At 38.4% G+C, this 12,337-nt stretch overlaps 1 protein-coding gene across 9 annotated transcripts in view; it reads left to right on the plus strand.

The window, feature by feature from the left end:
* Positions 1–12,337, plus strand: part of PTGER3 (prostaglandin E receptor 3) — a 198,409-nt gene that overhangs the window by 73,152 nt on the left and 112,920 nt on the right. For 2 of the 9 annotated variants that reach the window (XM_003260190.3, XM_003260193.3), the window contains exon 3: positions 1,198–1,289. The exons of 6 other annotated variants lie outside the window; for them this stretch is intronic. In XM_003260190.3, the coding sequence (XP_003260238.1) occupies positions 1,198–1,289 (92 nt within the window). Of the gene's footprint in view, positions 1–1,197; positions 1,290–3,764; positions 4,272–12,337 lie in introns of those variants that run through there. One more of the 9 variants, XM_004090019.3, reaches the window with a different exon arrangement.

Genomic DNA, 12,337 nt, shown 5'->3' on the forward strand with positions numbered 1-12,337 from the left:
TGCCATGCCACTTAAGATGGCCATGCTGTTTAAGATAATCTTAATTAAATTTTTGAGAAAAAAAAAAACTTTAGAAAGCCAATTTAAAAAGACTGAAGAAACACTGGATTTTATCTGGATTTTATTTCTTTCTCCTTTCTCTTGTAACAAATTTTTATGGGGAATTCATTTTATTCTGTCTTTTTCTTATAAGACAATTACTGAGAAATTTATAAAAAAAGGAATCGTTTTTCGGCTGTGACATCCAATGAATTTAGGAGATGTGTAATATGGAGAATGCTGTTGAGGGATGGGCCTCAGGACTGGCTGTGCAGCATTGTTCACTCAGGCCACAAATGCTTATCCACTGTGATTTCTGTGCCAGGCACCGTGGTGGCTGCTGGAGACTCAGTGGTAAGCAAAACCAGGCATGGTTCCTGCTCTCATGAAGCTTATAGCTTAGGTACAATGACACATATTCAATAAATAATCACACACAGAACTATACGTTTCATACAACATGAGTTCCTGAAAGAAAAAATAGTAGATGTCATATAGTGGGGGACCAGTCCTAGCCAACAGGATGTTCTCCAAGAAGGTGGTTCTCCAAGTTGAGATCTATCAGATGAGTAGAAGTCAGCCAGGTGATGAAGAAATGGAAGCATACTGCAGGCAGAAGAAAGTGCCAGTGCAAAGGCCCTGAGGTATAAAGGAGGATGACACTGTTCGTAATGTTCGAAGATGGCTGGTGTAGCCTGAGCGCATAAGACCAAAAAGGCAAAAAGTTTGAAAAGAGGCTGAAATTGCATCCCGAGGCCAGATAAAACAGCCTTTGATGTCATGTTAAGAATTCTAGTCTTTATCCCAGAGCAATGGGAAATCACGAAAAATAATCAGCTGGAAGGTGGTTGAATTAGATTTCCCTTCACCAATCACTTGAGGTCAATGAGTTCTTATTCAGCATTTAACAAGTGCTGTGATAACTTCCCCAGTCACATCAGACATGGTCTCTGCCCACAAGTGGTATTTGACACATAAGTGTAGGAGGAAATAAGTGTGAGTGAAAGCATGGAAGTAGAAATGAGATGGTCCTAGGAAGGTAATATCTAAAACATCCTTATTGATCATAGCCAATGTGACTTCGATATGCAGGTTTTGGTTTTGCTTTTCTTTAAAAATACTCAAGGAAGTGTCCTGTGAAATCCTGTCTGTTCACAGATCAGGTACCACACAAACAACTATGCATCCAGCTCCACCTCCTTACCCTGCCAGTGTTCCTCCACCTTAATGTGGAGTGACCATTTGGAAAGGTGAGATTTAGAAACTGCTGGGATTTACAGCATAGCCTTCCCCCATCTCTCTGTTCCAATCGGAGTTGATGCTACAAAGGCAGACTATCTCTGAGAATTAAAATGCGGATTAAACACGTATGTCTGATTAAGAGCGCTAGATTCCTTAGAGGAGTTGTTGTTTTTAAAACTTTACTTAAGTTTCCTCCAACCAAGAGTTTTTTGAAACTGGCTCGAGTCTGATCTTGTGACTGATCAAGTCTCTTGCCATGAAAGAATCTGTGAGTCACTGATTTTTTCATAGTAAGAACAGTTTCCAGCAGTATGTTAAGGCTAAGCTATTCCTATCTTAATTAGGTATCAGAATCCAGCGTGTTCGCCATATGGCTCATATGGCTAGCACACTCTTAGCCGCATTTTTGACTAGATCTATTTTGAATAAAACATGTACTTCAATGAATGAGTACTCTAAAAGGCAGAACTTAATCCCAAATGTCATGTATGATTGGCCATATCAAATTTTGAGCTTTAGTTTCTTCCCTCAAGCACCTCTTTTTAGTATTTCTATTAATGGCTAATTGAATGGAAAGTCTGCTGGGTATTATAGCATTGTGTGATTTTTTTCTTTTTAAGAAAGACTGTGAAAAGGTTTATTTTTGCGGAGACAGCACAGTTGACTTATTAAATGAGTTGAACTCTTCATTTTAGTGAAAAAGCATGCTCATTTTATTTTATTCTCTGGGTAATGTCAGGTACGATAACTCCTCTGCTCAGTACAAGTTGTTATAATGGAGATGAACATTCAAGCAGCTCAATTTCTTTAGACATTTAACTTCATGGTTGAGGGAACTGAGAGAGAATCTCCTGTTCTTCAGAGGAAGAGATGAATGTGTTTTTTCAATAGAGATATATAGTTTTCCACTTACAGGATAAGAACAAGCTGGTTGATTCTGGAAAATAGCTTAAAAATCATGAGGCCAATACAATTTTTACTCAACTCACATTTATAAGCCTATATCCTTCCCCATATCTATCTATCTATCTATCTATCTATCTATCTATCTATCTATCTATCTATGTCTATAACACACACACACATATGTGCACACTGCGTACTGTTTTGCTATTAATACAGATTCTCCTAGAAAACAAATGAAGGGAAATGAAGAGAGATACCTTGTTTCCATCTCTTTTTTGGTAGGTTCACTATAACTCCATTTTTAATTTTTTAAAGTAGATCTTATTATACTTTTGCTCAGTTACAAAAATAAGCCCTGTTCTCTATGGAAACTTTAGAAAATGATGAAAATTAGAAAGAAAAGAAGCTTACTAAACTTTAGTCTCACTAGTCAGTAAAAATTCAGTATCATGTTAGTGTACATTTTTCTATTCTTTTTCCTGCAGTTTTTAAATTTCGTTTTACACACTTATGTTAATATTATGATATACATTTTTAAATCTTGTTCTCATTTTATTTAGCATAAAATAAGCATTTCTCAGACTATTTGCAAATTCTTTGTGAAGCCATTTTAATATTTATGTAATAGGCTATCTAAATAATACACTATAGTTTGCTTAACCATATGGTCAATTTTGTGGTCAAATTTGCCACATTGATGAAAATATTACTGTATCATTACCCAAGTATTGAAAGGCAGAGGTTTTAAAAAACGGTTTATATATATATATATAGATTTTTTTTTACCATAAGGAGACTTTATGGAATAAGTAATATGTAATATTTAATGTTCTTTAAAGATACATGTAGTCAGACTGTTTGCTAAAATAATTAGATTTAAAATTTTATCAACCATGTGTGATAAAATTTGCTTTATACTAATTGGCACTGTGTACTATCTTAAAAAAATAAACAGAATACTTTAATTAATTAATTTATTTATTTATTTTTGAGACGGAGTCTCACTCTGTCACCAGTCTGGAGTGCAGTGGCACCATCTCAGCTCACTGCAACCACCACCTCCCAGGTGCATGCAATTCTCCTGCCTCAGCCTCCCAAGTAGCTGGGACTACATGTGAACACCACCACACCCAGCTAATTTTTGTATTAGTAGAGACGGGGTTTCACCATGTTTACCAGGATGGTCTTGATCTCTTGACCTCATGATACACTTGCCTCAGCCTCCCAAAGTTCTGGGATTACAGGCATGAGGCACCGCGTCTTGCCTACTTTGATGTTTTGATAGGAAAATATTCTATTTCCTGGCTATTTCAGCTTCTATTCTTCCTTATTTCTTTTTAGACTAGAGTTATATACTAATTGAAACTTGTTTTTACAACAAGATTATTTGACCATTTATTGTGCCTACAATTGCTTTTTTAAAAATAAAACACATGTAATTACTTCAAATGAGAACATTTTAAACCTTTAAAGCAAACAGATTTATTCCTTATATTTTACTCCTCACACCATACATAAAATTAAAAAAAAAAATCCCCATCCATGCTTATTGCATCTTTCTCTGTCTATTCTAACAGATAATGAAAGAACGGAGTTGGACATTTTATTGCAATTCCTGCTTCCCTGAATTTGCGTATTTCTTCCCACCTGAGAAGGAGCATTATATATTTTGATTTGGCTTATTTCTTCATTTTTATCTTTTTATTTTAATGATTGTTTTGTCAGTAATACCCATGGAGATCAACTTTATTATTATAATCCATGCCTCTGAATATTAGATTGGTTTCTTGGATGGGATTTTGAATATGCATTTAAGAAGTTGGGAAGAATTTCACAGATGATGATTGGAGGAAAAGTGATGAAAAGAAAGACCTGTGTTCCAGGAGTTTTCTCCAACTTCAAACCTTTACGTGAATCTTAACCAAAGTGGACATGTTTACATTTCATGATAGCTTGCTTTTACAATATGAGTTTGAAAAATCAGTATAAGCTTATGATGGTGGAAAGTCAACATATTGAGAGCAATAATTCAATTAATAGGATATGAACTTAATGAGATATAAAAGCAAATGAGGGCAGGAGGGAATTCTGACAAAAAATATTTGTGCCCAATTATGATTAATGTTTTAGAGATGTTGTGTCCCTGTGGGCTTAGCATGGAACTAAAAGTTCGTAAGTCTCCATTCTAGTTATGTGTCATTTAGTAAGTCATGAATCTGCTTAACTGTTATTTCTAAGCTTTTGATGACAAAGTAGTGATGCAGCTAAGGGCATCCTTGGAGTGTCATAAAAAACAAATTTGAGGCTGAATGATTAGCTGAGCACTTAGAGTGATAAAAAAATCCAGGTAGGCCTTGTGATTCACGATGATCAAGTCAGGATTTCTTTTTTTTTTTTTTTTTTTACTTTAGGTTTTAGGGTACATGTGCACAATGTGCAGGTTTGTTACATATGTATCCATGTGCCATGTTGGTTTGCTGCACCCATTAACTCGTCATTTAGCATTAGGTATATCTCCTAATGCTGTCCCTTCCCCCTCCCCCACCCCACAACAGTCCCCGGAGTGTGATGTTCCCCTTCCTGTGTCCATGAGTTCTCATTGTTCAATTCCCACCTATGAGTGAGAACATGCGGTGTTTGGTTTTTTGTCCTTGCGATAGTTTACTGAGAATGATGTTTTCCAGTTTCATCCATGTCCCTACAAAGGACATGAACTCATCATTTTTTATGGCTGCATAGTATTCCATGGTGTATATGTGCCACATTTTCTTAATCCAGTCTATCGTTGTTGGACATTTGGGTTGGTTCCAACTCTTTGCTATTGTGAATAGTGCCGCAATAAACATACGTGTGCATGTGTCTTTATAGCAGCATGATTTATAGTCCTTTGGGTATATACCCAGTAATGGGATGGCTGGGTCAAATGGTATTTCTAGTTCTAGATCCCTGAGGAATCGCCACACTGACTTCCACAATGGTTGAACTAGTTTACAGTCCCACCAATAGTGTAAAAGTGTTCCTATTTCTCCACATCCTCTCCAGCACCTGTTGTTTCCTGATTTTTTAATGATGGCCATTCTAACTGGTATGAGATTGTATCTCACTGTGGTTTTGATTTGCATTTCTCTGATGGCCAGTGATGATGAGCATTTCTTCATGTGTTTTTTGGCTGCATAAATATCTTCTTTTGAGAAGTGTCTGTTCATGTCCTTTGCCCACTTTTTGATGGGGTTGTTTGTTTTTTCTTGTAAATTTGTTTGAGTTCATTGTGGATTCTGGATATTAGCCCTTTGTCAGATGAGTAGGTTGCAAAAATTTTCTCCCATTCTTAGGTTGCCTGTTCACTCTGATGGTAGTTTCTTTTGCTGTGCAGAAGCTCTTTAGTTTAATTAGATCCCATTTGTCAATTTTGGCTTTTGTTGCCATTGCTTTTGGTGTTTTAGACATGAAGTCCTTGCCCATGCCTATGTCCTGAATGGTATTGCCTAGGTTTTCTTGTAGGATTTTAATGGTTTTAGGTCTAACATTTAAGTCTTTAATCCATCTTGAATTAATTTTTGTATAAGGTGTAAGGCAGGGATCCAGTTTCAGCTTTCTACATATGGCTAGCCAGTTTTCCCAGCACCATTTATTAAATAGGGAATCCTTTCCCCATTTCTTGTTTTTGTCAGGTTTGTCAAAGATCAGATAGTTGTAGATATGCGGCATCATTTCTGAGGGCTCTGTTCTGTTCCATTGATCTATGTCTCTGTTGTGGTACCAGTACCATGCTGTTTTGGTTACTGTAGCCTTGTAGTATAGTTTGAAGTCAGGTAGCATGATGCCTCCAGCTTTGTTCTTTGGCTTAGGATTGACTTGGCGATGCGGGCTCTTTTTTGGTTCCATATGAACTTTCAAGTAGTTTTTTCCAATTCTGTGAAGAAAGTCATTGGTAGCTTGATGGGGATGGCATTGAATCTATAAATTACCTTGGGCAGTATGGCCATTTTCACGATATTGATTCTTCCAACCCATGAGCATGGAATGTTCTTCCATTTGTTTGTATCCTCTTTTATTTCATTGAGCAGTGGTTTGTAGTTCTCCTTGAAGAGGTCCTTCACATCCCTTGTAAGTTGGATTCCTAGGTATTTTATTCTCTTTGAAGCAATTGTGAATGGGAGTTCACTCATGATTTGGCTCTCTGTTTGTCTGTTATTGGTGTACAAGAATGCTTGTGATTTCTGTACATTGATTTTGTATCCTGAGACTTTGCTGAAGTTGCTAATCAGCTTAAGGAGATTTTGGGCTGAGACAATGGGGTTTTGTAGATATATAATCATGTCATCTGCAAACAGGGACAATTTGACTTCCTCTTTTCCTAATTGAATACCCTTTATTTCCTTCTCCTGCCTGATTGCTCTGGCCAGAACTTCCAGCACTATGTTGAATAGGAGCGGTGAGAGAGGGCATCCCTGTCTTGTGCCAGTTTTCAGAGGGAATGCTTCCAGTTTTTGCCTATTCAGTATGATATTGGCTGTGGGTTTGTCATAGATAGCTCTTATTATTTTGAGATACGTCCCATCACTACCTACTTTATTGAGAGTTTTTAGCATGAAGGGTTGTTGAATTTTGTCAAAGGCCTTTTCTGCATCTATTGAGATAATCATGTGGTTTTTGTCTTTGGTTCTGTTTATATGCTGGATTACATTTATTGATTTGCATATGTTGAACCAGCCTTGCATCCCAGGGATGAAGCCCACTTGATTATGGTGGATAAGCTTTTTGATGTGCTGCTGGATTCGGTTTGCCAGTATTTTATGGAGGATTTTTGCATCAATGTTCATCAAGGATATTGGTCTGAAATTCTGTTTTTTGGTTATGTCTCTGCCAGGCTTTGGTATCAGGATGATGCTGGCTTCATAAAATGTGTTAGGGAGGATTCCCTCTTTTTCTATCGATTGGAATAGTTTCAGAAGGAATGGTACCAGTTCCTCCTTGTACCTCTGGTAGAATTTGGCTGTGAATCCATCAGGTCCTGGACTCTTTTTGGTTGGTAAGCTATTGATTATTGCCACAATTTCAGAACCTGTTATTGGTCTATTCAGAGATTCAACTTCTTCCTGGTTTAGTCTTGGGAGGGTGTATTTGTCGAGGAATTTATCCATTTCTTCTAGATTTTCTAGTTTATTTGCATAGAGGTGTTTGTAGTATTCTCTGATGGTAGATTGTATTTCTGTGGGATTGGTGGTGATATCCCCTTTTTCATTTTTTATTGCATCTATTTGATTCTTCTCTCTTTTCTTCTTTATTAGTCTTGCTAGTGGTCTATCAATTTTGTTGATCTTTTCAAAAAACCAGCTCCTGGATTCATTAATTTTTTGAAGGGTTTTTTGTGTCTCTATTTCCTTCAGTTCTGCTCTGATTTTAGTTATTTCTAGCCTTCTGCTAGCTTTTGAATGTGTTTGCTCTTGCTTTTCTAGTTCTTTTAATTGTGATGTTAGGGTGTCAATTTTGGACCTTTCCTGCTTTCTCTTGTGGGCATTTAGTGCTATAAATTTCCCTCTACACACTGCTTTGAACATGTCCCAGAGATTCTGGTATGTTGTGTCTTTGTTCTCGTTGGTTTCAAAGAACATCTTTATTTCTGCCTTCATTTAATTATGTACCCAGTAGTCACTCAGGAGCAGGTTGTTCAGTTTCCATGTAGTTGAGCGGTTTTGAGTGAGTTTCTTAATCCTGAGTTCTAGTTTGATTGCACTGTGGTCTGAGAGACAGTTTGTCATAATTTCTGTTCTTTTACATTTGCTGAGGAGAGCTTTACTTCCAACTATGTGGTCAATTTTGGAATAGGTGTGGTGTGGTCCTGAAAAAAATGTATATTCTGTTGATTTGGGGTGGAGAGTTCTGTAGATGTCTATTAGGTCCACTTTGTGCAGAGCTGAGTTCAATTCCTGGATATCCTTGTTAACTTTCTGTCTCGTTGATCTGTCTAATGTTGACAGTGGGGTGTTAAAATCTCCCATTATTATTGTGTGGGAGTTTAAGTCCCTTTGTAGGTCACTCAGGACTTGCTTTATGAATCTGGGTGCTCCTGTGTTGGGTGCATATATATTTAGGATAGTTAGCTCTTCTTGTTGAATTGATCCCTTTACCATTATGTAATGGCCTTCTTTGTCTCTTTTGATCTTTGTTGGTTTAAAGTCTATTTTATCAGAGACTAGGATTGCAACTCCTGCCTTTTTTGTTTTCCATTTGCTTGATAGATCTTCCTCCATCCCTTTATTTTGAGTCTATGTGTGTCTCTGCACGTGAGATGGGTTTCCTGAATACAGCACACTGATGGGTCCTGACTCCTTATCCAGTTTGCCAGTCTGTGTCTTTTAATTGGAGCATTTAGCCCATTTACATTTAACGTTAATATTATTATGTGTGAATCTGATCCTGTCGTTATGATATTAGTTGGTTATTTTGCTCGTTAGTTGATGCAGTTTCTTCTTAGCCTCGATGGTCTTTACAATTTGGCATGTGTTTGCAGTGGCTGGTACCGGTTGTTCCTTTCCATGTTTAGTGCTTCCTTCAGGAGCTCTTTTAGGGCAGGCCTGGTGGTGACAAAATCACTCAGCGTTCGCTTGTCTGTAAAGTATTTTATTTCTCCTTCACTTATGAAGCTTAGTTTGGCGGGATAGGAAATTCTGGGTTGAAAATTCTTTTCTTTAAGAATGTTGAATATAGGCCCCCACTCTCTTCTGGCTTGTAGAGTTTCTGCTGAGAGATCAGCTGTTAGTCTGATGGGCTTCCCTTTGTGGGTAACCCGACCTTTCTCTCTGGCTGCCCTTAACATTTTTTCCTTCATTTCAACTTTGGTGAATCTGACAATTATGTGTCTTTGAGTTGCTCTTCTCGAGGAGTATCTTTGTGGCATTCTCTGTATTTCCTGGATCTGAATGTTGGCCTCCCTTGCTAGATTGGGGAAGTTCTCCTGGATAATATCTTGCAGAGTGTTTTCCAACTTGGTTCCATTCTCCCTGTCATTTTCAGGTACACCAATCAGACGTCAGTTTGGTCTTTTCACATAGTCCCAAATTTCTTGGAGGCTTTGTTCATTTCTTTTTATTCTTTTTTCTCTAAACTTCCCTTCTCACTTCATTTCATTCATTTCATCTTCCATCAGCGATACACTTTCTTCCAGTTGATCGCATCTGCCACTGAGGCTTCTGCAATCTTCATGTAGTTCTCGAAACTTGGCTTTCAGCTCCATCAGCTCCTTTAAGCCCTTCTCTCCATTGGTTATTCTAGTTATCCATTCTTCTAATTTTTTTTCAAAGTTTTTAACTTCTTTGCTATTGTTTTGAATTTCCTCCCGTAGCTCAGAGTAGTTTGATCGTGTGAAGCCTTCTTCTCTCAACTCGTCAAAGTCATCCTCCATCCAGCTTTGTTCCATTGCTGGTGAGGAACTGCATTCCTTTGGAGGAGGAGAGGTGCTCTGCTTTTTAGAGTTTCCAGTTTTTCTGCTCTGTGTTTTCCCCATCTTTGTGGTTTTATCTCCTTTTGGTCTTTGATGATGGTGATGTACAGATGGGTTTTTGGTGTGGATGTCCTTTCTGTTTGTTAGTTTTCATTCTACCAGACAGGACCCTCAGCTGCAGGTGTGTTGGAGTTTACTAGAGGTCCACTCCAGACCGTGTTTGGCTGGGTGTCAGCAGTGGTGGCTGCATAACAGCGGATTTTCGTGAGACCACAAATTCAGCTGTCTGATAGTTCCTCTGGAAGTTTTGTCTCAGAGGAGTACCCAGCCAAGTGAGGTGTCAGTCTGTCCCTACTGGGGGGATGCCTCCCAGTTAGGCTGCTCAGGGGTGAGGGACCCACTTTAGGAGGCAGGCTGTCCGTTCTCAGATCTCCAGCTGCGTGCTGGGAATACCACTACTCTCTTCAAAGCTGTCAGTCAGACAGGGACATTTAAGTCTGTGGAGGTTCCTGCTGACTTTTTGTTTGTCTGTGCCCTGCCCCCAGAGGTGGAGCCTACAGAGGCAGGCAGGCCTCCTTGAGCTGTGGTGGGCTCCACCCAGTTCGAGCTTCCTGGCTGCTTTGTTTACCTAAGCAAGCCTGGGTAATGGCGGGACCCCTCCCCCAGCCTCGCTGCTGCCTTGCAGCTTGATCTCAGACTGCTGTGCTAGCAATCAGTGAGACTCCGTGGGCATAGGACCCTCCGAGCCAGGTGCAGGACACAATCTCCTAGTGTGCCGTTTTCCAGGCCCATTGGAAAAGCGCAGTATTAGGGTGGGACTGACCCGATATTCCAGGTGCCGTCTGTTACCCCTTTCTTTGACTAGGAAAGGGAACTCCCTGACCCCTTGTGCTTCCCGAGTGAGGCAGTGCCTCGCCCTGCTTCGGCTCGTGCACAGTGCGCTTCACTGACTGTCCTGCACCCACTGTTTGGCACTCCCTAGTGAGATGAAACCGGTACCTCAAACAGAAATGCAGAAATCACCCGTCTTCTGTGTCGCTCAGGCTGGGAGCTGTAGACCAGAGCTGTTCCTATTCGGCCATCTTGGCTCAAGTCAGGATTTCTTAATATTTCTTTGCTGGCAGCATATACAGAGGCAAAGTTAATAAGTAACATAGTTGTTGAATAACAAATTGTATTACATTTTTATAAAATGAAAGAATCTATTTCATCTGTATTAAAATAGAAACTTTGTGGACTTTTAAAAGATATACTTGAGTCATCTAATAGTTTTCAACTGATATGCCGTTACCTGCTTTTAAATTCAAGCAGCCTTTCTTCTTCTTGTCCTTTTTTTTTCTCTTCGTCCTTTTCTTCTGTCCCCTCATTTACTTAATTCACCACATATTTACTGAGTGTCTCCTCTGTAGGTACCATGCCAAAGGCCATGCTGTCACCTATAGGACATCTTGGGAAGCGATGAAAATATGGTATCAGAAGTTTTGCCATAGAATCATATGCTGTGACTACATATCGTTTCTGCCAACTATAATGACTCGATAGTAGAATTCTTAAATAGCAGAAACAGTTGTGAATTAGCTATAAACTATAACTATTTTCTTCCAAATCTGTATTTAAAATGGCCTTAACTAGCACAAAGCTGATGCTGTACACAATCCCTTTACTTAGGTTTAAATTCAGTGAATTTTATTGAGTACATAGTATTTGCCAATATCAGAAGAATGTCCATTCTTCTGTTACTTCTATCTGTTCCTCATTCACCTGTGTGACTAGCTGTCATCTATTCACTATTTTATTTTTACAAAAGATGGTACCGTTTATAGAGGGCTTAACCGATTTTTCATACCTAACATAAGTAAGAATTTAAATTCAGGTTCAAGTTTTTAAAATTCCAGGTGTACTGTTCCTTCTTACAGCACAGTGGGATGAAAGATTTGCTGCAATGATATTTTGTTTACAAGACAAAGTGATGTGGTAACAGAAGCATGAGTTTTGGAATCAAACTTGGATTTAAATCTGGCTGTGCCACTCACAAGCTCTGTGACTCTGAGAAACTTACTTGCATCTCAATAAATTAATCTATAAATTGAAGATAATAGTACTTACCTGTAGGGTAATTGTAATAACGTACATAAAATGAGTGTTACACGATAGATCCTTAGAAAGTATTTACTATGATTGATTCTTTACCCAGATTTATTTCTACCTATTTAATATGAATCTCAATTTCAACTGTAGACTGGCTTCCTGACTGTGTGGGTTTAAATGTCGTGAATGGAATCAACCCCAACCATCCTTTGGATGCTATTCTTGTTTTAAGACCTCACAATAATTTTTGGCCATGCAAAACCTACCCCAATGTTCAGATCTCACCATGTCCTTAGGCCTTGAATACTTTGAGGATTTTTGTTTTTTCCTTACCTCTGTCTGCAACTTTGAAGTTACATAGCACTCATTTTGATTATTGTATTGTACTATTCCTTAAATATTTTCGTTGTATATGTCTCTTCCCATGTGACAAAACTGTAATTCATGGTGGAGAGGACTAGTTTCTTAATTTTTTTCCATAGGTCTCTTGGCAGTAGTGTAGTGTTTGACACCTAGAAAGATGTTACTAATTAAGTAAATTATCAGCAAAGGTAACATTTATTTACAAGATTAATGTAAGTGAACATGATAGCTTTTTGTTTTTATGTTGTTGTTCAT

This window comes from Nomascus leucogenys, chromosome 12, assembly GCF_006542625.1.
Source record: "Nomascus leucogenys isolate Asia chromosome 12, Asia_NLE_v1, whole genome shotgun sequence".
NCBI classification, from domain to species: Eukaryota; Metazoa; Chordata; class Mammalia; order Primates; family Hylobatidae; genus Nomascus; species Nomascus leucogenys.